The sequence below is a fragment of the Epinephelus fuscoguttatus genome, linkage group LG6 (assembly GCF_011397635.1).
Source record: "Epinephelus fuscoguttatus linkage group LG6, E.fuscoguttatus.final_Chr_v1".
NCBI classification, from domain to species: Eukaryota; Metazoa; Chordata; class Actinopteri; order Perciformes; family Serranidae; genus Epinephelus; species Epinephelus fuscoguttatus.
The window spans coordinates 15,018,518-15,044,012 of NC_064757.1; the positions used below are offsets into that span (position 1 = coordinate 15,018,518).

General features: G+C 42.6%; 2 protein-coding genes across 7 annotated transcripts in view; both read left to right on the forward strand.

Annotated features, from left to right (window-relative positions):
• The window catches only part of LOC125889724 (neuronal calcium sensor 1), a 31,007-nt gene extending 7,484 nt beyond the window's left edge, over positions 1–23,523 (forward strand). The window contains exons 1-11 of one of the 6 annotated variants that reach the window (XM_049577794.1): positions 1,251–1,428; positions 2,046–2,166; positions 2,961–3,044; positions 3,172–3,314; positions 6,530–6,554; positions 16,872–17,010; positions 19,640–19,718; positions 20,203–20,291; positions 20,368–20,445; positions 21,058–21,165; positions 21,648–23,523. In XM_049577794.1, coding sequence (XP_049433751.1) covers positions 3,251–3,314; positions 6,530–6,554; positions 16,872–17,010; positions 19,640–19,718; positions 20,203–20,291; positions 20,368–20,445; positions 21,058–21,156 — 573 coding nt within the window. In that variant the 5' untranslated portion in view covers positions 1,251–1,428; positions 2,046–2,166; positions 2,961–3,044; positions 3,172–3,250 and the 3' untranslated portion in view covers positions 21,157–21,165; positions 21,648–23,523. The other 5 variants (XM_049577791.1, XM_049577789.1, XM_049577792.1 and 2 more) reach the window with 5 other exon arrangements.
• Positions 23,524–24,186: 663 nt separating this feature from the next.
• Positions 24,187–25,495, forward strand: part of hmcn2 (hemicentin 2) — a 53,902-nt gene continuing 52,593 nt past the window's right edge. The window contains exon 1 of the mRNA XM_049579281.1: positions 24,187–24,689. Coding sequence (XP_049435238.1) covers positions 24,434–24,689 — 256 coding nt within the window. The 5' untranslated portion in view covers positions 24,187–24,433. The remainder of the gene's footprint in view (positions 24,690–25,495) is intronic.

The window sequence follows — 25,495 nt, forward strand, 5'->3', positions numbered from 1 at the left end:
GAAGGGCACGATTGAGTTGCATTATGGGAATAGTAGTGTTTTTGGAGCCTTGCCTGTATTTAAGTCCGTAATAAGGGTTGTCTTAGTTTCTGCTGCATTGATTTTGACTGTGCATTTTACTCTCATATCTCTTGTGAGCCTCCTAACCTCATAAAAGTGTAATGCTAAATTCATGGAGAGTCCCTTTAAATAGCTACTTACAGGCTTTAGACTTAGCTTAAACAATATGTCATAGCCTACATAACAAAAAAAATTATAAGTCATTAAGCAGACGTACCTGAGGCCCCATGAGGATAGAGATTAGTTAGGTTTCTAATATCCGTAAACCCCTTGCCATATAGACTAATTATAATGACCTCTTTGTACAACAAGCTAGGTTTTAAAAGGGGATGCCACCTAAATTAAGAATTCCAGTATGTGAATCCCATGGTCTATAAGTTCAGTTAATATTTGGGAACATGCGGCACTACTCTCTTAAAGCTAGAAACCAGAGAAGTAAGCCCCAAACTTGTGACGTCATAGGGTATAAAGTCTGGAGCTGCTCCATAGACAATGAATAGCCGCCTGATGTTATGTTTGTTACACCCAGCTGAGCTGTATTCTTTCAGTTGTGACATTGAAAATGTACCCATATACTCAGAACATTCCTCTGGGTGCCCTCAGTGTCATCTATAACATCTTTACCACTTTGTCTGTGGAGCAGCTCCAGGGTTTATACCCTAAGACATAAAAAATTTGAATTTCAGCACTCTAGCTTTTGGATTTGAGAGGCATTTATTCATGTTTCTAGTGTTTTTGGACTGTCCTAGACCATGAGAAAAACATGTATTAATTTTGAAAATGGGCGCAGTTCCCCTTTAAGTTGATAATACACATCATTACACACATTGGTGCAGTGATCAGCTAATTAAAAGGTAAAGTACCTCCAGTCATAACATAATGATAAACAAAAAGAAGCTATTTATGAGCCATGTGCACGCTATCCCAGACATAAACCCTCATACATCTAAAAATTGGGCACACAAGCTACCTAAAAGTGCCATATCTGCCTTTAAACGCTGCCCCGAAAATGAGAATCTGCGTCTAAAAGTGTATGCGGGGACATAAACACTTCACTATACGAGATGACACGTCTCAGGGCTCTTAAGGCACACAAAGAGTCCTTGTATGACCACTGGTACCTCGACGTCAGCGTCTCTGTTGCACTGAGCTGAGTTGGCCAGCAGCAACGTCACTCCCTGACGGCGGCATCAGAGCAGCACGAGCGGCCATCCGCGCAGCAGCGACTCGCTCCGGAACTCGGCGGAGGGAGACAGCGTTGGACAGCGGCTCTGTGCTCTGGGACTGACTGGACGGCGACTTTGTGCTTCTGTGGCTCAGGTAAACCACGAAGTCGCTTATGGTGGAGACGCTTTTGTTCATTTCAAGGTGAGTTTTGTGTGTTTTTTTATTTAGGCAATTCGCTATAAGGAACAGCGTGGGTACCAAACGTTGCGAGTACAATGACTAGCAAGCTGCCTGCACTGTAGCTGTTGTCCTGTAGCCATAAACTGTGTGTTGCTATGGCACTGCCAGGCAACGTCCCACCTGCTGCTGCCGCGACTATATGTTTCTGCCCTCCTGTCAACCTAAACAAAGATGAATATATGGAAACAAAGCACTCTTTTGTATGTTTTAATTCAGCCATTCATTTGTTATGAATTTAAGTGTGTGTGCGTATGTGTTTTAATTGTGCTGCTTTCTTCTAGCCAACTGTTTTCATTAGACCATGATGGATAATTTTTAGACTTCAGTTACAGTTGTTTAAATTCCAAGCAGTTTAGTAATACCTTCTGCACTTAACCAACACTCCACATTGTGCCTAGTCTGTGGGCTATATTCAGTAGCTGTAGCAGACAGTAGAAAGGTCGCTGCCTGTTTTTGAGTATTTTTCCAGTCAAGTGCTCATGTGTCTGTGGCTCTAGGTGACAGCACAGTCCATTTCCACTAGAACACAGCAAATGCTTGGCATTGCCTTTGTAACGGCTGTCTGTTTATTTTCATAGTGTCTAAGTAACACCCAGGACCACAAGGCTTGAGCAAACACAAGATGGTGATTACCAGCGTGGCATCCCTCAGAAGGACATCACTGGCCATGGACACGGAGAGCAGATGTTTGCAGTGAAGGTGCCTAGTGCATACAGTAGCTTCCCATTCTGTGGCTCATACACAGCTGCTGTGGTTAGGCATCAGTGCATGCCAACGCGAGGCCCGTGATACAAAGAAATTCCATTATCCCTCATCTCCTGTCTGCTCTGACAGAGAGGAGGAAATCACCATACCATGCTGTCGTGAGTCCAGGAAGGAGGGAGAATTATGAGTCAGAATGGAGAAGAAAAGAAAACTGTCACTCTTCAAATCCGCCTCTAAGCTTGGTAGACAGCTCACACACTTATTTTAAGAGCACGACCAGATCTCTTTTCAGCCGCCATCTAGAGCTGTAGGACTATGTAGAGACCTTGCTCCTTTTTGCTTTCCATAAATTATTACTGAAACCTTTTACCTTTTCTTAAACTGTTAGGTCTGTATACATTCCAGGGATTAGAGTTAACACTCTGAGTGAGTGCAAAGTACAGCAGGGTGCATCCAAAGGGAGCTCTGTTCATTGTGTTTTAGTTTACACACCTCCTTATCTCAGCTGTCAAGAGGGAGGATTCTTTTCTACAGTAACTTACCCAGAGCAATAGAGATAGTGGTGGGAAAGGAGGGGTGGGAGGAGTGAGAAGAACAGAGAATGACTGTGAGGGAGTGAGCGTGTTTAACCCAGCCACTGAGTGACTCTTGTATCCAAGGACGAAGGTAGCAACGCATCCAAACGCCACTCTTCGCCCACGGACTTGCTATGAAGAAATGAGGCGAACACATAGGCACTCAGCGGCGCTCATATAGACTCAACAACCTGTCCGGCCCCTTCTTCACAGGTCCCCTGGGGTTTGACTCGCCTGTCTGGAGTGCCAGGGCTGATGACTGAGCATATCATGACGGCAGCTAGAGTGAACTACACAGTACGATAGAGTAGTACTTGAATGGGAGTTTCTTTTTTTTTCTCTTGAAGAAAACAAAAGTGTTTCCTGTATTTCACCGGTGTCATTGCACCTAAACTGGCCCACGTTTGTGTATGTTTTTTGGCAGAGGACCAGACTGGAGAGGAGGTAGTAACAGGTGCTGCGTGCCAAGGTGGATTTGGAGGTGGGGAGGAGAGCTGAAGATCATGGGTAAATCAAACAGCAAGCTCAAGCCAGAGGTGGTGGAAGAACTGACAAGGAAAACCTACTGTGAGTACCTTCATGTCTGTTTCTTTTTGTTTCTCTTGAGAAACATTCTTCTCAGCTAGCCTGTATGAGAACAACAGCACATTGTGACCAAAGTAAAAGACTATGCAGTATGTGATAGATAGCTAAGATTAATAATCACATTTTCCACCCACCATGTTCCATACAGCTGTACAGTAAATAACCCTGCCTGCTAGGATGTATTGGGATTCCACATCAGTTTCTCGTTATCGACAGAACAGAGCTACAGCTAAATGTCAGCTGGGAATAAGCTCCCCGTTTGATTTAAATTTACATTTTAATGTTGTGTAGCAAATTGTGATTGGTGAAGGTCTGGCAAAAGTTGCAATCAGCATCTTTAAATCACGCTGAAGGGATTTATGAATATGGAGATGCTGATGTTGTATCAGCCATCGAGCTAGGGGTTTTAGAGACGAGGACGTGGTTTTATATGCAGGACATGGAGCCTCTGTATATTTTTATTTGAACAGAGACAGAGATAGATACAGAATATAAACGGTTAAATTACGGCTGTGCTTTACATGCCAGAATTCTTAATGGCATTCCTGCAGAGTCTGACAGAAATGGTGGGACTGGTGGAAAAGTCAAAAACTGGAGTGAGCCTGCAACATCGCAAGTACATGTGTTGTTCCTGTTGATTTATCAGGACATTGCATATACTGCATTTGCTCTTCTCACTTTGTTCACACTCATTTATTCTTTGATGATCTCCAGCTGAACAAAAAAATATTTTTTCCCCCGCCTACAGTTTTCAATCAAATTTGAGCAAAGATCACATTCATAATTATCACAATGATGTCTCTTAGGAAGACACTGTCTTAATCATTTGCATGTTATTTCTGGAACCAGTGTTATTATTGTTATTATTTAAGCAGTACACTGTGCAGGTGTGGGTGGGAGTTGACATCCATTGGCTGCTTAATGACAGTGTTATTTGTGTAGTGGGTCTCTCTACAGCAGAACCATGGAAGGCTGTTGTGGCAGGAAATTGCTGTGGAGGAAGATTGGGCTCCGTGCTGGGCTGTTTGCTGCTGTCCTCTACACTCTCTCTCTCTCTCGCTCTCTCTCTCTCTCTCTCGCTCTCTCTCTCTCTTACCCTTTCGCCCTGTCTCCTTCGCTTTATCCCCTAATTGCCCTCTTTGAGCTGGGAATGGAATAGTATAATTAGGATCTTATCTGGTTAGCATCGCTGAGAGGGGCACCAAGCTTTCTCTCCCAGCATGATCATTCTCCCTTTCTCTGTTGTTGCCTGACTTGACTCTTATCATTTCTGTTTTCCTTCATCCTGTTGCCTCTTTCTCTCGCTCTCCCATGAGAAGCCTTGTCTGCCATTTTAGTCTACACTTTCCTTTGGTTCTTGACAGACTGGGGACTTAGTAAATTTCTCTGTCACTATGTGTCTTCTTGTTTCAGTGGCAGAAGAGGTAGGGTGCTTTTTTCCCCAGCAGATGCCCTCTGTGTTAACAGGCAACCGACAAGGCCAGGCCAGACATAAGGCCTGTTTAGTTCAGAAGATGTCTGTGTGCTGCTTTGCTGTAGGTTTGAAAATGCCTGCATCTTCAGAAGAAAATTACTATGACCTCGTGTTTAAAAATAAAACACTTTCTGATCAAAGACAACACTGAGCTGTGCCAAGGCCCTCGCTAGCCGGTGTTTTTCCTGCTCTTAGTGAAAACTGTGGAAAATGGCTGCAGCTTCACCTGTACTTTAAGAGAGCTTAATTCAAACCAGAAATTCTTTTCCAAGTGACTGTTCTGGCATCAAATGGAAATGCCAGCAGTCCTATTAAAATGTCTGCAGGATTTAGGCGAGGCCCATGTAATGGCACGACGATTTTGTAAGTTGTCAAAGCCATGAAGAGGCTCAAAGTGACAGAGTGCAAGCTGGATGTGTGGTAGCAGACCCTGCAGGGTCAACCAGCTGAGTGGGCCCTGCATTCTCCTGCACATGGGTCGATTGCATTATTGCCCGTTGCCTCTGACCGTCTTATGTAATAAAATGTTTTATTAAATCGAAACCATGGTAAATTGCCTCAATTTTTGACTACATTGACTTTTGAGGCCAATTTAATGGTAGCTTGGCTTGGCTGACAGTCGTGAGATTGACCCTGACATTTATTACCCAGGAAGGGGTCACACGATGGATTCCTTGGTGAAATGCAGAGCAGAACAAATTGAAGGCAGAGATATATGCAGGCGAAGACTACCTGACCTGGCCTCTCATTGATAGCCTCTGTATGATTCTGCTCATGTGCTGCAGCAGTCACATCGTGGAATAAATATATAGACCTCATGGTCAAGTGTTGAATATATTTGTCATGGATATTTTTTTCCTAACCAGTGCAGTATGAGGGCGTTGGACATTTTGATAATTTAATTCCTTACTGTTGTGACAGGTAAATGTCTAGGTTTGAAACTTGCTTTGTTTCTCTGGTTGTATGTCTTTGCACTAACTATGACTATGAGTGGCTCAAGGTTAAATATTATAGTAGAAGAAATGATTGACTAACCGACTAGCTGTTTGTGTCATTTATAAGGCTGCTGCTTTGCCCCGGGCCCAACAGAAGTGGTACAGTAGTAGACATCCTCAGACTTACAGTGGCATGAATGCAGAAAGTCTCTCTCAAAGGACCACCTGGTTAAACTAATGCTATTGATTTCCAGCCTTTGTTTTCATTAGCAAGCCAAAGGGCCAAGAGGCTGAAAATTGCTGTGGTTACTTGAGAGAAAGTAAAGAGACGAGGGAGAGCCATGAGGGATTGGTTGATTAGATACTGGCAGATAATGGTGTTTGTGTGTGGGCATGATAACACATCCTGCCTCCTGAACTGTTCTCTTTCTTAAATCTGTGGCTGACCTTCATTCCCTCAGCCTTGCTTGTCTTTTTGTGGCTCCCTGGAGTGTACTCCCACTTGTCGTCTACTATTCTGGCCAGCAGAAATTATTATTCATCTCCTCTGATAGTATGCGAGAGTGGATTCATACAACACTCAACGAAACATGGCTATTTTCCAATAATTGCATGTTGACACCGTGGAGTAGTTTTGGTAAAGTCAGACGATGTGTGAAAGGACTGGGCCAAGATGATTAACGATGCCACTACTTGGCTCTTCTGTTGTATCTAACAGCAAGCTACTCTTTTTCTAGGACAACCAAAGTTTTCCTCTAAGCTAATGTCACTCTTTGTTTCTCTTACAGTTACAGAGAAAGAGGTGCAGCAGTGGTAAGTGTGCATTAATTTTTAATGAGATTTTTCTTCCATTCCTGATGTGGCTAGTCATATATTAGCAATTGTGTTTTTACTGGCAAAGCTCACCGGAGTAAGGGGGAGATCTTATCTTGACCCACTTGCAAAACCCACTGGTATATATTTTGCCCAGGATTTGGTTTCTTGAATCCATGGATAGTGTATTTACATTTGGTTTAATAGTTGATTTGAAGCCATCTCCCTCACTCTACCCTGAAGACAGATGAGTTCTGAAAATAGAATGACTTTGAAGCCTTACTGAGACTGAATGACTTTGAAGGCTGATAACACCGATACAAAACATTTCCATGATGCATTCCTCAACAACCTTTTTGCTCCATTTGCAAACGGGATGTTTGGTAACAGAAGAACCTGAGGTCATGAGGTTTCACTTTCGACCGCTTAATCATTACATAGTCACTGAGCCTCCACAAGGTTGTTGATTAGTAATCCTCTCTGTATGCATATGAATATATATATATTTATACAGAGAGATACCTCAGGTCCTAAGTCACAGAACTGTGGTGAGAGTGATCATTACTGTTAAGGTGTGAATTTCTGAATGTTTGTCTGAAGGCACAGTTCGACAGCTGCTGGCACATGGATAAGAGACAATATATCTTCATTTACAGAGATGATTCAAGCATGAGCGCAGTCATTGCTTTTGTTTGCTGCATGCCACTCTTGGGCTATTGTTTCCTTGGAAATGAAAAACAAAGCGTGGCGTATATCAGAAGAGTGAGCACTGTAATAAAGTGATCACTCCATGTTCACACTTCAGTTCTCCTGCTTTGGTTTTGCATTTCACGACCTAATTCTGCATGCATGAGAAGAGCTCTGCCTCCTAGACGCTGTTCATGTCCCCTGTTGGGGGGTTTACAGGGGGTTTACTGCTGGGGGGAGGCAGGGCACATTCACAGCAGCAGCATCATTGGATATCACTGGGCATTGACAGGTCAAGAGCCTCCGAGCGGGCTTGTCTCTTGGGCTGACGGAGTGCACTGGGGCAGAATACCCCCTTAAACTCCCCAGCCCCCACCCCCCCGGCTGTGCAGCCAGCTAGCTCACCATCACTCTCACTGTTTTTCACAGCAAAGTTTGCATGAGTCCTCACTTGAAGATCAGCAGCAATCAACACGGCTGAGTGTGAGGGATGAGAGGGAATTTTACCAGGGGAAATGCCAGATGGCGTGTAATTAGAGCACAGGCACAGACATAGAAGAATAAGCGGGGTTAGATAAATGCCTGTGTTGTGCATTAAATTTGTTCCCCTTCCTAATTCTCCTCTAAGGGAACATCATTAGTATGCTAGAGGCTCACCTGAAATCAATAACAAAATGCCATAGCTCAGTGATGTTCCTGCCAGCTAGGCAGGAGCAAGAAAGACATCCTGCACAACTCTTTAGCAAACCACCACGGTAGATGCCAAGGAGCAGGAACCAGTGCCAGTAATAAATACTTAATTTTCATGCTGGCCCCCTAGTGTGGTCGGATGCACAATGTCACGTCTGCTGTGTCCCTGCAAGCACAGTGCGTAGTTGTACTGTTACACTACTTCAAGTACAGTCTGACTGTGTGTGTATGGGGGTGTATGTGTGTGTGTGTCTTAGTGTCACCAAGTCAGATTTCGTGTACATGATGTGTACTTGGCAAAAATAGGCAATTCTGATTATGAAGCTGACGTTGGGCAAACATGTTTACACTGGTACAGTCATTGCCTTTTTTACTCTACCCATGTACTGTAGATATGTCTTCTGCTTACATAAATTAACTGGTAGTATATTAAGTATGATAGTAGCCTTAGATGTGCATTACTGTATGCCTGATGAAGCTAATAATTGTGACTGGCCGAAGAGGGAAAATAAGTATTTGATCATTTAAAACTGAAAGTGCAGATTGAAGAATTTAAGCCCGACTGATATTGACATTGGTACTTCAGAGGGTAAAAATCCAACATCTATATATTGGCTGATGTTTTTTAACAAAATTTTACCGAACAGTTAGGATACGAATCCTTTTAGTTTGGTTATTGAAAATGAAAAAAATGGTGCCAGGTTTTAAGAAGGAAGAAGAACGTGTGGAATAAACAAGACAATATCTCTGATCTTGATGCATTTAAAAAAAAAGTCTCTATGAGTCTGACAGTATTATAGAAGTGCAATGCTAACATGATGGAGTGCTCTTATAATTCACTGCTTCTTTTTCATTTGCAATAAGTCCTCAAGGTGCTCAAAAATTGTAATAATCGGTCACAGAAAAGAAATTTTCAGGCACTCTCAGGCAACAGTCTACTGTATATTTAAGGTGTACTTTAGTGATTTAGTATTGCATTATAAAGTTGAGTGACTCATAAGAAACAAATTAAAAAAGCAGTCAAAATCAAAGGAGCAGAGGCCAAGACATCTTCTTTATATATATATATATATATATATATATATATATACTTTATTAATCCCCAAGGGGTAAATTCAATTTACCATAATGTAACTCAAGAGCATCTGTCATAGACCTAAATGCACACTTATTTCAAATGCCATATCTCCAGTTTGTAACATAGGGTTTACATTTTTGTTCGTTTTGTTTTTGCCAAGATAATTGTGATGATGTCATCAGGGTTATTTTTAGACTGTGGAAAGTTTCTTCAAAGCCACAGAAGAAATGTTTTCAAAGGGAGTAGTACTCCTCATGCCAAACTGAATTTCACATGTAAAATTGGTTAGGTAGGTATTTGATTTTCAGTTTTCAGATTCTGATGTTTTGAGTAAAGACTATAAAACCTATAAATAAATATAAATCGTAAATCCTTACTTTGTTAACATGCTGCTTCTGCACTGCTGTTTGACAGCGTTCTGTCAGGTGTTGTCTCGGATTTGGAGCCTATTATTATAAGCATTTATGTAGGTCTATAATTTATCCATGATAAGACAAAATTGTCATAACCTGTTATTATGTCACAAAAAGTGCATAGATAGGACTTTGTTCAAACAAACCCCTTGGCATTACAAACATGCAAAAGGCACACCAAGACTTTTGGGAAATATTTATTATTAACAAAAAACAATACAAACAACAATATTGTAGACAGTAGGTGATTTGATGGGAGATGCCAATACCCCTTCTTAGCAAACTGACCAAAATGTATCCCTCTTGTTAACCTGCCATCACTCTCCGTCCCCTGGGTCCCCTCCCAGATGTCGTCCTATCCAGAACTATAACCGATAAATTATTGAGGATTGTTAAAGTTTGAAGGAGCGTTTCTATTTTAATCAGTGCAGCATTTTAAGCCTGGGTTTAGTGACCAGGAAACTCAGACTGTGAGACGTAATGCTACTCAGCCAATCAAATTTGTGCCTTCAAATAAGCCTTGCAACTCAAGTGAGATGCAGACATTGGAGAGATAAGATGAGTCAGAGACATTAGAGAGATACAGAAGAAGTAATTTCACATTGCATGTTCTAAAGAGAGAAAAGTAAACAGCAAAAACAGAGCTTATAACCAAGACTGGACAGACTCTTACATGTTCATCTTCCCACGAGCAGATCAAAACCAGTATGTCTCATCATATGTTCCCAGACCTTGGTGGTTTATAAAAACAGCGATGTGACGTGCCACTACGAGACAAAGCACCGAGCTTCTTTTTAGCAAACATACCCACTCAAGCCTGAACTAAGGGCACAGTAAATAAAATATTTTAAATGGTGCTGAATCACTGAATCATTTGTCCAGCAAATGATGGTAGAGTGCCCTTTTAAAAGCCTTTATTTAATCAAGCATAATAACGGTTTAAAGTGCAGACTTGTTTTGACCTCACACAGTCTTAATCAGAGCTCTTGGACCACATTTATGTTCTCTGTGATACTAATTGATTTTTATGTATTAATTTAGCCTTCTGTCATAACGATGTTGGATATAGGAAAGGTTTTTCCAGCTATTATTAATGTCAACAAGTTGAGTATTGGAGTGCAAATTAAATTTTACTTTGTCAGTCTTAAACTAAAATTGGCTGTTTGACCCGCCTGAAGTGTCGCCACTTATTATAAACCTTATATTGTGGATTTTAAGATTCTGTTTCTTGACAGCTGTTGTTCACTGTGGCTGAACCTGTGACACAACTTATTTGAATATTTTATAGATGCACTGTTGTGTTTTTGCATTGAACAGTGTATACTGTACACACAGTACACACACTATGCTGTACAGTGTGCTAGAGTACCATTCAGCTTTTTGTGTTGGTTGCTGAATATAATTTTCCATAGTCACACATTAAAAATGACTTAAGAATTCAGGTGAAATGGGTCAGCTTTGGATTATGATATGCATTGTGCGCCCTGCACTTTGAATACCAATTAGATTGTATTATGCATTATAGCGAGCGAGGCTTTCATTTCCCTCCATATCTCCACATGATTCAAATGTGAGAATTACATGCTTCTGCTCTCTTCTCGCCTCTCTTCTTGCTGAACTTTTTCTCAGCTGCTCCTCAAAGCGCCTCTCCATCTCAGTGACTGTATGGAGCTGGCTTCATTATCTCCAATGCAGATTAAAAGTAAAGAGTTTAAGAGGAGCGAGGAGCCAGTGTGGAAAAGATCTGTCCTGGCCTTCATTCTTCATCAGAGCACACTCTCTCTCACTCTCTCTCTCTGGCCGTAATTACAGCCCCAGACTTGCTCTGAATCAGAGACGAACATGCAGTGCTCCCTTGTGTGAATGTGCGTCATTTTTGCTGTTGATCAAGAGCAAAAGCTTTTTGCAATGCTTTTTATAAAAAGAGTGCTATTATTTCCCTGCTTTTCCCTTCCTTCTCTTACTTTTCATCTAGTATTTATTTTTGTAAAGGCTAAAACTCTCTTCCTCGCTCCCTGACCTGTTACAGTCTAGTCAGACTTTAAGGCTGCTGTGTTCCTTTATGAAGATGTACAAGGAAACTGCGCACCTCTGAGTGACTGCGTTTGAAATTGCCTATGAGATGCTTCTATATTTAGGTTAATAGAGATATTAAGGCGCTCTCTAGATATGTCATTTCCAGGGGGCAAGAGGAAGCTCTCAGACTTATCTATCAGCCATACATATTATCAAAAGAGGACTAGAGAGTAATTTGATTAGAGTTAACCACTCTGGGCTCGCTATTGGATTAGGGCGATCGTCTTATCTGTGAATGAGACAAATAGCTTTGCACTTTACCTTTTTGATCTAGCGCATTCTTTCAAGCTGAATCAGTAATGACTGCTGTAAAGGTGAGTAGGTGACTTCAGTCTGCCATCATTGTTGCCCACTTTTATCTTGATTATCATTCACTTTGCGCATGCGTGGCGTCACTGGTTTCCCCGCCACTTCAGTCCGGTAAAACACAGCTTTTAATCCAGTTTCTCGCTTCTTTTATTAACGAACCACTTGCTCTCAGCTTTTATTGTATGTACTTTTTAAACATGGACTAAGGTTTTAAGCCATCGGGCCTGTGGTTGTCACGGATCATAGACTACTGCAGAAGTGAACGTGGAAGTCGCCAGCCGAACCGCATTAGCAAGGTGCCAACTTTTAAAAATCGTTTAACTGTGGGAGACCTACAACTCACCACCTGAAGCGGACTGCCCCCTTAAAATTGGGGAAGGTCCCCTTGGTCATTTCGGCCCCATGACCGAGTGTAAAAATTTTAACTCACCTCCATGTGTTGATAGTGTGTCTCGGGGAACGGATCTCCAGCACAGGCCGCAGGTATGTTGGCGGTGTGTGAGTCCTGCCTCCCAACCCTGTCAAAACTGAGGGAGAGCATCTCCGGACTGCAGGCCGACCTCAAGGAGATGGAAAAGATCCTCCTGGATTTTACCACCGTCGCCACGATCCAGGCAAAACATATTGCTCACCTGACGGCATCTGGCGCTGGTGACCGGAGCATGATGGCCACGAACACCACCACCCTGCCGTGGACCGGCTCCATAACCACCGGAACTCCGACACCAGCACTAGCCGAGTCCCGCTGGCACCGCCAGGGAGCCAAGCCCAAATCATCGGCACTCTCCACCTCCTGCCTTCGCCCCGTGGAGCCGCAGCGCTTCATCATGGAGGGTGGAGCGGGAGCACCGGTGAGCTCAACTCCACACAAGCCGAGGGAGCCCTGGTCGGTGGTGGCCAGGGGCTCTGGGGCTCGTCCATCTCCTCCTCCTCCTCCGCCTCCGGAGCTGCCGCTGGACAACAGGTATGACATCCTAAGCCTGCAGGTGTTCCCTCCTGTGGATGCTTCGTCCAGCTCGCCTGTGGAACCTGTAGGCCTACATCCAGCTGGCCGTGGCTCTCACCAGTCCAGGAATCGGCATCTGCTTGTCCAGCCTGACCCCTCCCCTCCATCCCGGTCAGGAGGAACCGCGGCCTGGCGCCACAAACATCGGGCTCCATCCCGTCACCGTCGTATCTCCAGGCAGTCGGAGGCGCGCACTCGGGAGCAGCGCACCCCCTCTGTGCTAGTGATCGGGACCTCCATGGTCAGGCACGTGGAAGTGCACAACGGCCGCACCTTCTGCCACCCTGGTGCCCGTGTCAGTGAGGTTGCATCCTCCGCCCTCCAGCTGACTGCACGGCACAGCTCGGCCTCCACGCTGGTCCTGGAGGCCAGTATCAATGACCTCAGGAACCAGCAGTCAGAGGTCCTCAAGCAGGACTTCATCTCCCCGGTGGACCGCCTGCTGGACACGGGGAAGCGGCTAATTATTTCCGGCCTGCTTCCCCCCCTCGTTATGGTGACATCACCACCAGCCTCCTTCATCAGCTGCACCTGTGGCTGAAGGGATACTGCCTGTCCAAAAGTATCCCTTTTGTGGACAATTTTATAGCTTTTTTAAACAGACCCCACCTTTTTAAACGGGACGGCCTCCACCCAAACCAGGAGGGATCATGGCTGTTATCAGTCAACATTGACCTGACCATCCGATCCTGCACCACAGCCACCTCCTGACTCCACCCACCTCCACCCTCCTCCACTACACATTGCACCACACACACTTCTCCCTCAGTAGCACCTTCTCTGCAACCAGAAACACAGGACATTCACACCATAAAAACTATCATTACACTTAGAAAGTTGAAACCAAGGAATGTTTTTAGACCTAACCGTGTTTTTAACATCCATTTGAAAAGTCACGAAGAGCGCACGTTCAGCACAAACATTAAAATGGCAGTGCTGAACGTGCGCTCACTAAACAAATCTTTTATCATAAATGATTTAATTTTAGACAATAACCTAGACAGTATTCTCCTTACAGAAACATGGCTTGGCACCGACGCACCTGTTGTTCTCACCGAGGCTTCCCCACCAAATTTTAACTTTTTATATTCTATTAGGGGAGGTAAAAGAGGAGGCGGAACTGCATCGGTAACAAAAACCACAATGTCCTCAAATGAAGTTTCTTTTAGCAGTTACACGTCATTTGAGCATCATGCTTTTGTTTTTAGCAGCCCTCCTATCCTTTGCATAACGGTTTACAGACCACTCCAGTACTCCACTTCTTTTATCAGTGAATTCTCTGAATTATTATCAATCATTCACTCCACCTACAACAGGATTTTAATAACTGGTGATTTTAATCTACACATTGACAACACCTCGGACCCAGTATCCAGAGAATTTTTAAACCTCTTAAACTGTTTAGATTTTAAACAACATATCACGCAGCTGACCCACAGCAGAGGCACACCCTGGACCTGGTCATAACCTATGGCCTGTCCGTGGGTGTCCTCTGTTGTGGATCTGGCTGTGTCCGACCACTTTTGTGTTTTTTAACATCACCAGTTTTAACCAACAGGAGGCCCCGGTGAGAACAGTGAGGAAACGCTACCTAACTTCTGAAGTGGCTGCAAATTTTATCCAGATTTTACAGAGCACTCCTGCAGAGATTTTACCAGCACCCTGTGATTTTATTTTGGACAATTTTAACAACAAACTCAAGTCAACACTGGACTCAGTGGCTCCACTTTTAATCAAAACAATTAGAACAAAACCTACTCCCCATGGAGAAATCAGGAAATCAAACAACTGAAAAGATACTGCAGGAGTGCTGAGAGAAGGTGGAGAAAATCAAACCTAACAGTCCACTACAAAATATTACGTGAACATCTCAAAACCTACAATAACGTAGTCAAACAGGCAAGAATTTCCCACTTCAGAAAACTAATTTCTGACAATAAAAACAATCCCAAATTCCTCTTCTCCACAATTGATATTTTAACAAACAGTAATTTTAACAGATCACCTAAGACAACAACCAATGCCCTTTGTGAGGACTTTGCAGACCACTTCAGAAGTAAAATCAATGACATCAGATCCAGTCTCTTATCACAACAGATTTTAACTGTCGACACACCTGGATCATTGCTTTTACCTGAGGAAACACTGGAGAGTTTTGCCCTGGTTGATGCGAGGACACTTGGTCGAGTTTTCTCCCAAGTAAAGCCCACAACCTACCTTTTAGATCCAATTCCCACACCATTTTTTAAAACATTTTATGGATTCTTTGAGAAACAGCTACTGTACATGGTGAATTGCTCTCTTCAGACAGGTGTCTTCCCGGCCTCCTTAGCGGTGGTGAGGCCCCTTCTGAAGAAGAGCAATTTAGACTAACATTCTTAATAATTATCGACCTGTATCCAACTTACCATTTTTAAGCAAAATTTTAGAAAAACTGGTTTTTAACCAAGTAAATGATTTTTTAAATACAAATAACACTTGAGAGAAGTATCAGTCTGGTTTTAGGATGAACCACAGTACAGAGACAGTCCTTTTAAAGATTTTAAATGACATCAGGTGCAATTTAGATAACCATAAACTCATAGTCTTGGTACTACTGGATCTAACCGCCGCCTTCGATACTGTAGACCATCACATTTTATTATTAAATAGACTGAGGCACCTGGTCGGCCTCTCTGGTACTGTTTTTAACTGGTTCGTCTCTTACCTTACTGATCGACACTTCTTTGTAAGTATGGATACATGTTCCTCAGGAACCTCTGAGATAAAGTTTGGGGTCCCCCAGGGGTCAATTTTAGGTCCAACTCTTTTTAATCTCTACAAGCTTCCTCTGGGGGACGTCATCAGGAGGCACGGCATCAGCTTTCATAGTTATGCTGATGATACGCAACTGTACATCGCCGTGTCTCCTGATGACACAGGGCCAATTGATGCCCTTTTAAACTGCATTTTAGATATAAAGTCATGGATGGCAGCGAATTTCCTGCAGCTCAACCAGGACAAAACAGAGGTTTTAGTCATTGGTCCTGAAGGCCAGAGAGAGAGACTTTTACCAAAACTACAGGATTTTAAACCAACACAATCTGTAAAAAATCTGGGTGTGATTTTTGACTCTGAGCTCTGTTTTATTCCACATATTAAAAACATAACAAAGGCAGGTTTCTACCACCTTAAAAATATAGCCAGAGTCCGCCCGTTTCTCTCTCAGGCCAGCACGGAGGTGCTGATGCATGCTTTTATCTCCTGTAGGTTAGATTATTGTAATGCCCTGCTCTCTGGTCTTCCCAAAAAGAGTATCTCAAATCTACAATTATTACAGAATTCAGCTGCACGAGTGCTGACGAGGACCAGAGGGCAGGAGCACATTACACCAGTTTTTAAGGTTCTTTTATTAGTTTTTAAATGTCTTAACGGTCTTGGGCCTTCTTATTTATCTGACCTGCTTTTACCATATCAACCCTCGCGGACCCTGAGGTCCTCCGGCACCGGCCTTTTAACCATACCACAAGTTAGGACTAAAACACACGGGGAGGCGGCATTTAATTATTATGACCCCCGATTGTGGAACAGCCTGCTGGAGAACCTCAGAGCTGCAGAGACTGTTGATGTGTAAAAAGAGGCTCAAGACTCATCTTTTTAATCAGGTTTTTAACTGATCTCTGTATTTATCTATTTTAAATTCCTCTTATAACCGATTTATCCATCTATTATCTATTTTTTATTTATTTTTTATATTCTTACCCTTCCTCCTGTTATGTTCTTATCTCATTTAACCTTTATCTTTTGTTATTTTAGTTAGCCAGTAGGTTTTAGTTTTGATGCATTTTATGTCTCTGTTTTAGATCATTCTTACCTAGCTACTAACTCAATTTTATGAGCTAAATAGCTTTTTGTTTGTTTGGATCTTTGTTGTTTTTAACCTCTGTGAGGCACTTTGTGTTACTGTTGTATGAAAAGTGCCATATAAATAAAGTTGATTTGATTTGATGTATTCTCAGTGCATTATAAATTATATTTTCAACACTTTAAGTGGTGTCTATCTGTGCTTTATTTTTCAGGTACAAAGGCTTCATTAAAGATTGTCCAAGCGGGCAGCTGGACGCTGTGGGCTTTCAGAAGATATACAAACAGTTCTTTCCTTTTGGAGATCCCACAAAGTTTGCCTCCTTCGTCTTCAATGTATTTGATGAAAATAAGGTTTGTAATCAATTTAATATATTTTGTGGTCCTATTACAAGGGAGAAAAATATATTCAACCACCTTTGGTACCATAAATTGACAGTGGCTGTTTGTCCAGGGTTGCTGCTAGATAAGGAACGTTATGTTAAAGGGGACCTGACATGCTCATTTTCAGGTTCATTCTTGTATGTAAGGTTTTTACTAGAACATGTTTACATGCTTTAATGTTCAAAAAACACTTTATTTTCCTCATACTGTCTGTGCTGGAACACCTGTATTCACTTTCGGTCCAAGATGGGTTCGTACAGCACCTGTCTTTAAGTCCGCCTCCTGAAAAGCCCATTCTGCTCTGATTGGTCAGCTTTTCCAGTACTTTCATATCTACCCTCTCTGCACCGTCATCACAGCTTGGGAATGACTGTAACAGAGAATAGCGGCAGTTTGTTACTGTGAAAAATCACTAATAAAAAGCTTTTAAACATAATCTGACATGTTCCAATAGGAATATGATCTAAAATCTGGGAGAAGTTAACAACATCAGCAACCAAGATTACATGTTTCACTGATGTTAACATGTAGCTTCATATAGCAGTGTAGGCTATGTAATAGAAACACTTGAAGTAGTGTGCCCAGAGCAGATGCCTATATAAAGGAAACCAGCACACTATGACGTGATACTGTAGCCAGAGTAAAGTACAGTACAGTTGGAGTGTTCAGAACAGTAGATCACTGTGGATCAGTTCTACATGCATTTACATCATTATTTGAAACCTTGGCCATGTTTAATATGAACATCCAGTATTGTCACACTATATAAGACACAAAATACAGAAAAGCATAATAGGTCCCCTTTCAAAGCGACAGTGTCTGAGGATAGAGCTTATCTAAAGGTCCTTCCTTGAGCCAGAGGTTGCACAGAATAAAAGGGCAACACGGTATAAAAATCCTTCCATTTTGAGGCTTTTATTATTCCAGAACCCTGTTTGCCTTTTTTGAAAACTAAAATCTGTCAGTAAAAGGTTTAAGGACATGTTGGCCATATTTTTATTCATTTTTGATAACTGTAAGGTCAGTATTAATAGAATCCTATTATATTTTGCATGCATTGGACATTCACATCAGAACACTGCATACATAATGTTCTGCTCTGACATTGTCAACATCATAAATGATTCTATCCTTTAATAAAAATGCATAAACAGAGAGCTGAGGATGAGTCACAGCATCAGTAGTAACACATAATTGTAAGCCTTAGTTTTGTGCCAGAAATCAGTTTCCAAGAGTGGATGCCAATTTATTATTCACAAGGTGTATATGCATATATTTTATGGAATGAAACTCCTTCCCTGTTATGTGGGCGCATTCATTAAGGATTTGAGGATATGTTGAGAATGCACATTTTAACAAGGCCAAAGTGTTACATGCAACATTTGTCTGGAGCAATTCGTCTGATAGCAGATGTAGATTATTCAAATAGTGTTTAGGAGGACAAACTGTAGCAGAACAGTTCCTGGGATATTGGCGAGCCCCTGGAGGTTTATTGACTCCAGTTAAGAGGCTTTGTGTCAGGAGGATCAGACAGCCCCTCGGTCTGATGTTTATCTGTGACCTTCATTAGCGTTCGGCACCCCTTAGTCAGAGAATGCATTGATCTTAACAGTATTTATGACTTATGCAATCAGCAACGCATGGCTTCAGCATTGTCTGGCTGGTCAGATGTCTGGTAGAGATAAAGTGAGCTGACCCCAGGGCCATGAAGAGTGCTTGGCAGTTTTATAAGAGTAAAGCTACAGGTAGGCAGCTGTTAGAGCAGAATGCTCTTTTTTTGATGCAACACAATCCTTGGGTATCCAGTGAGAATATGAATTGACCAAAGCCTGAAGGCACCACTGCCAAGATGTTGATTTATATGCATTGCTTGTTGTCCACAAGCTGTTGTTTTCACTGTAGTGAATGGCGTGTTTTTTATGCAGTGCCTTTTAATCGTTTAATTTGAGTAAGTCTCACGCAGTTCCTTGAGGCTGGAGGTCATAACTTGATGAGTCGGTCTGAATTAGCGGCGTTTGAGCCACTTTGTGCTTTGTTTTACATTTGATTACTCTCCACTTTAGCAGATGTCTCTCTGCAATGCACAAAGTGAGGCCTCAAAGAAGAATGCTAAAGGCCACCATTTTTGGAGGGTAATTGGAAATTTTGAGCTTCTGTGGTAAGATTCAGTGCATGGGATTGTAACAAAGCCTGGAGGAAATAAGTGTCAGAACATTTTCTACCTTGTCGAACAGAATTATCTGCCATGCCCATTCATGATGCGGAATCCTTAGAAAAATGTGAAAATGTCTTCGCCCCAAATATACAGTGGTTGTTTATGTGCTGCAACTTTTAGATGAGGAGCCAGTCGCATCCATCTTCCTAATGACCACAGGTGACATATTTCAGCCTCAGGAGAGAGCCAGGTGCAGGGCAAAAAATAGCAGCTGACTTGGAGCAAACGGCTGGCCTGGTTTTCAACAGAATACAGCAAGGACATCATGAAAGAACAGCAAGGAGCTCATGAAAGTACAGCTACAGCAAGTGTGAAGCAAGATGCTCATCTTGTCTCCGGGCCATTTCCTCTCCCCCTCTCTCTCTGCCTTTTGCCACTCTGTAGGATGGACGCATCGAGTTCTCTGAGTTCATCCAGGCCTTGTCAGTGACTTCCCGGGGGACTCTGGATGAGAAGTTGAGATGTAAGAGGATGCACCCTCTCCTGTTTTTTGACATTTAAATGACAGGATTTAGGACTGACTGATATGCATTGCATATGAAAGGGGACTGCTGGGTTCCGAAAGGACAGTAAATAAAACATTATTAGCAAGATACAGCAGGCGTATGCAACCTGGGGGTCATGACCCAACATGTTGACAAGCTTTTTTGATATAACACTAAAACACAAATATAACACTCAAGAAAACTTGCAACTTTAGGTGTAATCAAAAGTTTTAAAGCTGAAACAAAGTGTCATCATTATTTATATGCAGAATGACTACAGTCATCGTGAAAGGCTGCTGCCAGTCTGTACCCAGCAATTACCACTTCTAAAGAAATGAAACTTTGTGTGCTTTGTAATCCATGAAAAATATATAGTCTTAATCTCTTATTTTACATAATGAAGTCACAGTAGCTTTTCAGTCTTTCCTTTCAAAATGTACTTCAACATCTTTTTTCATACAGGGGCTTTTAAATTATATGACCTTGACAATGATGGCTACATCACCCGAGATGAGATGTTAAACATCGTAGATGCCATATATCAGATGGTGGTAAGTTTTACCAGGAATCACACATAAACATTTGAATTGTTTGAGTGGCAGAGACTGTAATGATTTAATATCTCAGGGGAACACTGTGGAGCTGCCAGAGGAAGAAAACACACCAGAAAAGCGAGTGGACCGTATTTTTGCAATGATGGACAAGGTTAGTATTTTAATATCGAAATAATATCAAAAGACTTTAGTAATGAAAGATAATGTGCTAGCTTCTGTGCCATTTGCTGTTACTTTCTGCAGTTTAATGTCAAACTTTGCCTGACACTGATACAAGTGCAGTAATGATTATAAGTTTAATAAAGGAACTGAATCTGCCTTTGTTGCCACCCTCAGGGCTTTGACATGGACACTGTTAAGTTTAGAGCTGTAAGCTGTAGTCACCACAGCGTCACTAACACCGCCTGTGGTCTATAAACATCATATATAGTCTCCTCCGCCACTAGCCCTCGGTGCTAATGCCCTCAGCCCCAAGAATCTACTCAGCTTCAGTGAAAGCTGAGACGCAGCCTGCATGGGTGTGTTTGTCAGCCCACTACTGCCAAGATCAGCCCATTGGACTGGCTGTGCAGCACAGCAGCACTTAGTGATTTGTATTGGCAGAGTGGCTACCATCCAAGTGCACTGAAGCAAAGATCAGTCCAACAGCATAGAACAGGAGTAACATGATTTAGCTTAAGAGGCTGTTTTGCCCCCTGCTGGTAACACCGTGTTAAAGCATTGAAAGATTTGAGTTTGATTTTGTCTCATGTTCCTCTTCCAGAATGCAGACGGGAAGCTGACTCTGCAGGAGTTTCAGGAGGGTTCAAAGGCAGACCCTTCTATTGTGCAGGCATTGTCTCTTTATGATGGACTTGTGTAGCAATGTAAGGTGAGTGGGGTATTAATGAGCTAGTACCTGCATACTTCTCTGCATGGGTATTATCAGTCTCAGGTCATGCTTCAACTCCAGGATAATACCGTCTAATTCATCAGAGTAAAGAATAAAGGCAAGGAGACTCAATCCGTGGGCTGAAACTAAAGTGAAGAAGCCACTTTCTGCTCCTAGTTTGTTCCTATGAATTATTCAAAATGGCCCACTTGTTTGCTGGCAATCAAATAGTCTTGCAGTGCTGAGTGAAGAGCGAGACAGCCCTCTGCTCTCACTGCCTAATGTAATGCACCGGCCGCTGCCAATTGTTGCCGACATCCTGCTCAGCGTTTTGTCAACTGTGAAGCGAGCTCGTGAAGACATATTTTAGTAATGCAGTCGCTCTGTTTAGTGATTTGTCTTGCATGCTCTGAGCACACCCACATTTCATGACACCACTTACTGTCATCTATTCAATGGTGATCATTCTCACAACTCCTCAGATGGATCCAGCCCAGCATACACGCGCCAAATCCAGCACCATCACACCTGCAAAGGGAGGAAGCCACATTTAACTCGCTCACCCAGAAGTGGACTGCAAACTTTAGTCGCACAGCCGTATGGCATGCGTGTCGATTAGCTGTTCGTCTGCATTTTCGGATTGTAAACAAATATATCCTCTGATGTGACGGAGAAGTCAAACATGTCAGCAAAACCCTCAGTCATTTATCTGTGCTTCTACAGCTATGTGGCACCGCGTACACCCCTGAGTGTTGTGGACTGTGTACGAGCATTTCTGCAAACGCAGTGTTGTGGTTTTCCCATGGACAGTCTAAGGAACTGAACTCCCCCCTGAGATGTTCGTGTGCGTCTTGTTCACATACTATAAACCAGAGGATGCACGTGAACCGCTCAGAGGAACTGTGCTGCTGCTTCACCACCACATGGAGAAACTCGAGACCCGGGAGAATCTGGAAAAATGTGTTACTTGGTGATAACGTGAACACTAACTTAAAGTTACAAAGCAGTATAGTGTATATTGTATAATGTAAATAGAACGGTAATTTATTTTCTGCTTTGCTGCATTTATGGGAATTTCCTCATGAGTATGGAATGAAGTTTTATTTTTTATCAAAGGTGTTGACATGTATTGCACTGTATTTTTCATTATTGTGGGATTGTTTTACTCTCACATTCTGAAGTTTCCTTTTCCTGAGAGAACAGGGTTTTTATTTGACGAAGAGTGTTTGAAGGAGTTTTTTTCTATGGAGTATTTTACTATGTTTGCAGTCTCTGCATCCTTTTGTGTTTTCACTTCCCCGTTCCCACTAGTGTCTAGTGTCTGCAGTGTCGCACAGCCACATCCTGAATGACATGACCAAGCAACACGGCGACTTCTCACAGCTTGCATCCAAACTGAGGCTCATTATTTCTTTTGAGAGCATCTCACTCCACCCTCAGCGCACACACAAAGCCCTGGTCATTGAGAGGCACAAACAGACATCAATTCTGGTTGTAAAGATTTTTGCGAGCTCCGTGGTTGCAGTTGTCCACTTTGTATTTGTCCTGTGTGAGGCCAGAGCATGTGATGATGCCTTTTTTTCCATTCTTGGATTGTTTTAGTTAACAGCATTACGATGTTTTATCAGCTTCACTGATTTTCTGCCTTATGCAAATGAGAATTTACTAAATGATAAATGTCATTTACCTGTTGATTAACAGTATAAGAGCACAGAATAAAATGCATTTAAGTGGCTAACTTTTCTATCACTGCATTCTTAGTCTTTGTATTTGACATTAATGGAAAAGATGTGTTTGATTTTTTTACATACAGGATCATTTAAAGCAGCTGCTCTGTTTAATGCACAACTGGAATGACTGTTGCTGACATGTGTATTTGCAAAATGTTCCTTATGATTGTTAATGAATCATGTCCCAAGTCAATAATCAAAGACTTCACACACCCGACTGCATTCAAAATTTGAAAAGATGATTAGTCCAGTGTTGCACTGACCTACTTCACTTTTAGGGAATAATGTCATGTTAAGTGTGTGTCATGCTTTGAAACACAGAACATGCCAACTCGCTGTGTGGTGTAAGCCTGCACTGTTTGGTTGAATAATGAACACTGAACTGCATAAAACTGTGATGTCTCTGCAGTGATTTGGTGGGGGGTGGGGGTTAATGAGGCTCTGTGGCTTTTGTGTGGAGGCTGCTGGGTCCTGGGCCTGCTCAGACCTGCTTCCTGTTTCCTTCTCATCAAGGACAGATGCAAGTGATATCAAAAGGAGGAGGAGGTCAGGAGGTCTGGAGACTGCTCTGTCCTTTGGGTGCATCTTTGATTCCCGTACAGAAATTTTAAATGCAGCAAAAAGAGAAATTAAAGCTTGTGTCAAAAATATTCTGGGTCCCTACCACTTATTTTGGAAGAAGACACTGAATAATTTAGGTAAGATCAAGGCTGACTTCCTCTGTGAGGTCTGATCTCCCCAGACAAGATGCGTCATAGCTAAGCATCAAGTGCGCGTGAATAATATTTAATAATCGATAATGTGTTTCTATCCAGATCAGATACTGTACACAGTGAAAAGGGAAAGTGACATTTCTGCGTGGCACGTCAAGCTATTCCACCCATTCATATGCCAAGGGGAGATTTCAGGGTGGGCTATGTATAAAATTAGATTGGTGTCAGCTGAATATAAACGATGGCTATTTATAAAAACGAGGCTGTTACTGAGACAATGTTCTCGGCATGTCCAAAATACAGGCTCCAGACTCTGCTGGTAATGTGCGCAAAGCCGTTAAAAACGACGTCTGTGGGGGCCCACCTCGATTATGGAGAAAATTGAATTGAAGGGGGAATGCTGGATAGGGTTAAAGCCTGGAAGTCACAGTGGGGTCGTGGTACACACACACACACACACACACACACACACACACACATACACACACACACAAAATCAGGTTGGGTCTCGGGAACCTTTTAATACCCATCTCCGCCCCCGCCCGCGTCAGAGCTCTCCAGGGGCTCTCCAACACAGAGCCAGTCCACACGCTCCTCCAAACTTTACGCACGGATGTACTCCTGTGGAAGTATTTTACTCTGGATTTTAATGTGTTTCAGCTGAGCTGTATTGTTCCAGATATCGTTTCTACCGATTGGAAGCAGTCCCAGACTTTGCATAGCTTTGAAATCTGAACTTTTTTTTGAAACTTTCTACAACTTTTTAAATTGTTTTTATGTGATTCGCCTCATTCCAGCAGACAGATGCACTAAATCTTAGAAAAAATGACCGTCTTATTAAAGTGCCTAGTCTTGGCGCTCTGTGTCGGCGCGCACAGGCTCTTGGCAGTCCCCCGGGCTGAGGAGGATGATGGATCCGGTGACAGCGCCTCGACCCTGGCCTTTGTGTTCGATGTTACCGGCTCCATGTACGACGATCTGAAACAGGTGATAGAGGGCGCCTCACGGATCTTGGAGAAGACTCTCAGCCGGAGGACCAGACCCATTAAAAACTTTGTCCTGGTCCCCTTCCATGACCCAGGTACTTTCTAACCAAACACACTTCTCCTTAAAATGCCTAATTAAACAATAGGCACATTTGCTGTGAATGTTTAATCATGAGTTTTATTATGTTGTAAATTAATGCATATAAATGTAGCTTTATTGCAGCTTTAAAAATCAGCCAAACTGTTAAATTGTGTTGCCAGGTTCAGGCAACACAGCAGCCTATAGTCTTCTTTTTGTATTATTACAAGCATATTTGTTACATTGTCCCTGATTTTATATTTTCCTGTAGCTGTCATTTATGTAGTTTTACTTGAAAAGATAACAGCAAACTGCAACACACCTCAGGACCTGTTGCACATGTAGTCCATAGCTGTTTCACTCCAAGTCCACTTGGACACTGGAGCAGCACTTTGAACTAAACTCAGGAATATTTGAGCTTTTACAGTGAGGAGTCGGTGGGACAGGTAAGGCTCCTCACCCCGGGCATCTGTCCTCTTAATATATGGGAAAGCTGCAGCTTGAAAATAAGAGTGCTCTAATGGGGGGGAGGGTGTTTGAGCACTGATGAGAAGCATATGCTGTCTGCTTTGGTGTAATTACCCCCAACCCCACCCCTCCCTCACCTTCATCCAAGCCTCCGGAAAACTCTGTAGCACCCCAGTTTAGCCAGTCGGGGGGGGGGGGATGGTGGACTCAGGCTGCACTAACACCACACATTTTGTCTGTGTTTAATGCGCCCTGCCCTTGGGGACCTTGTAAACTTCCAAGATTGCAAAGAAGCCATGGTGGCTTACAAAAGAGGCATGACAGTGCTGTCAGAGTTTTACAGTCCCTCACGAC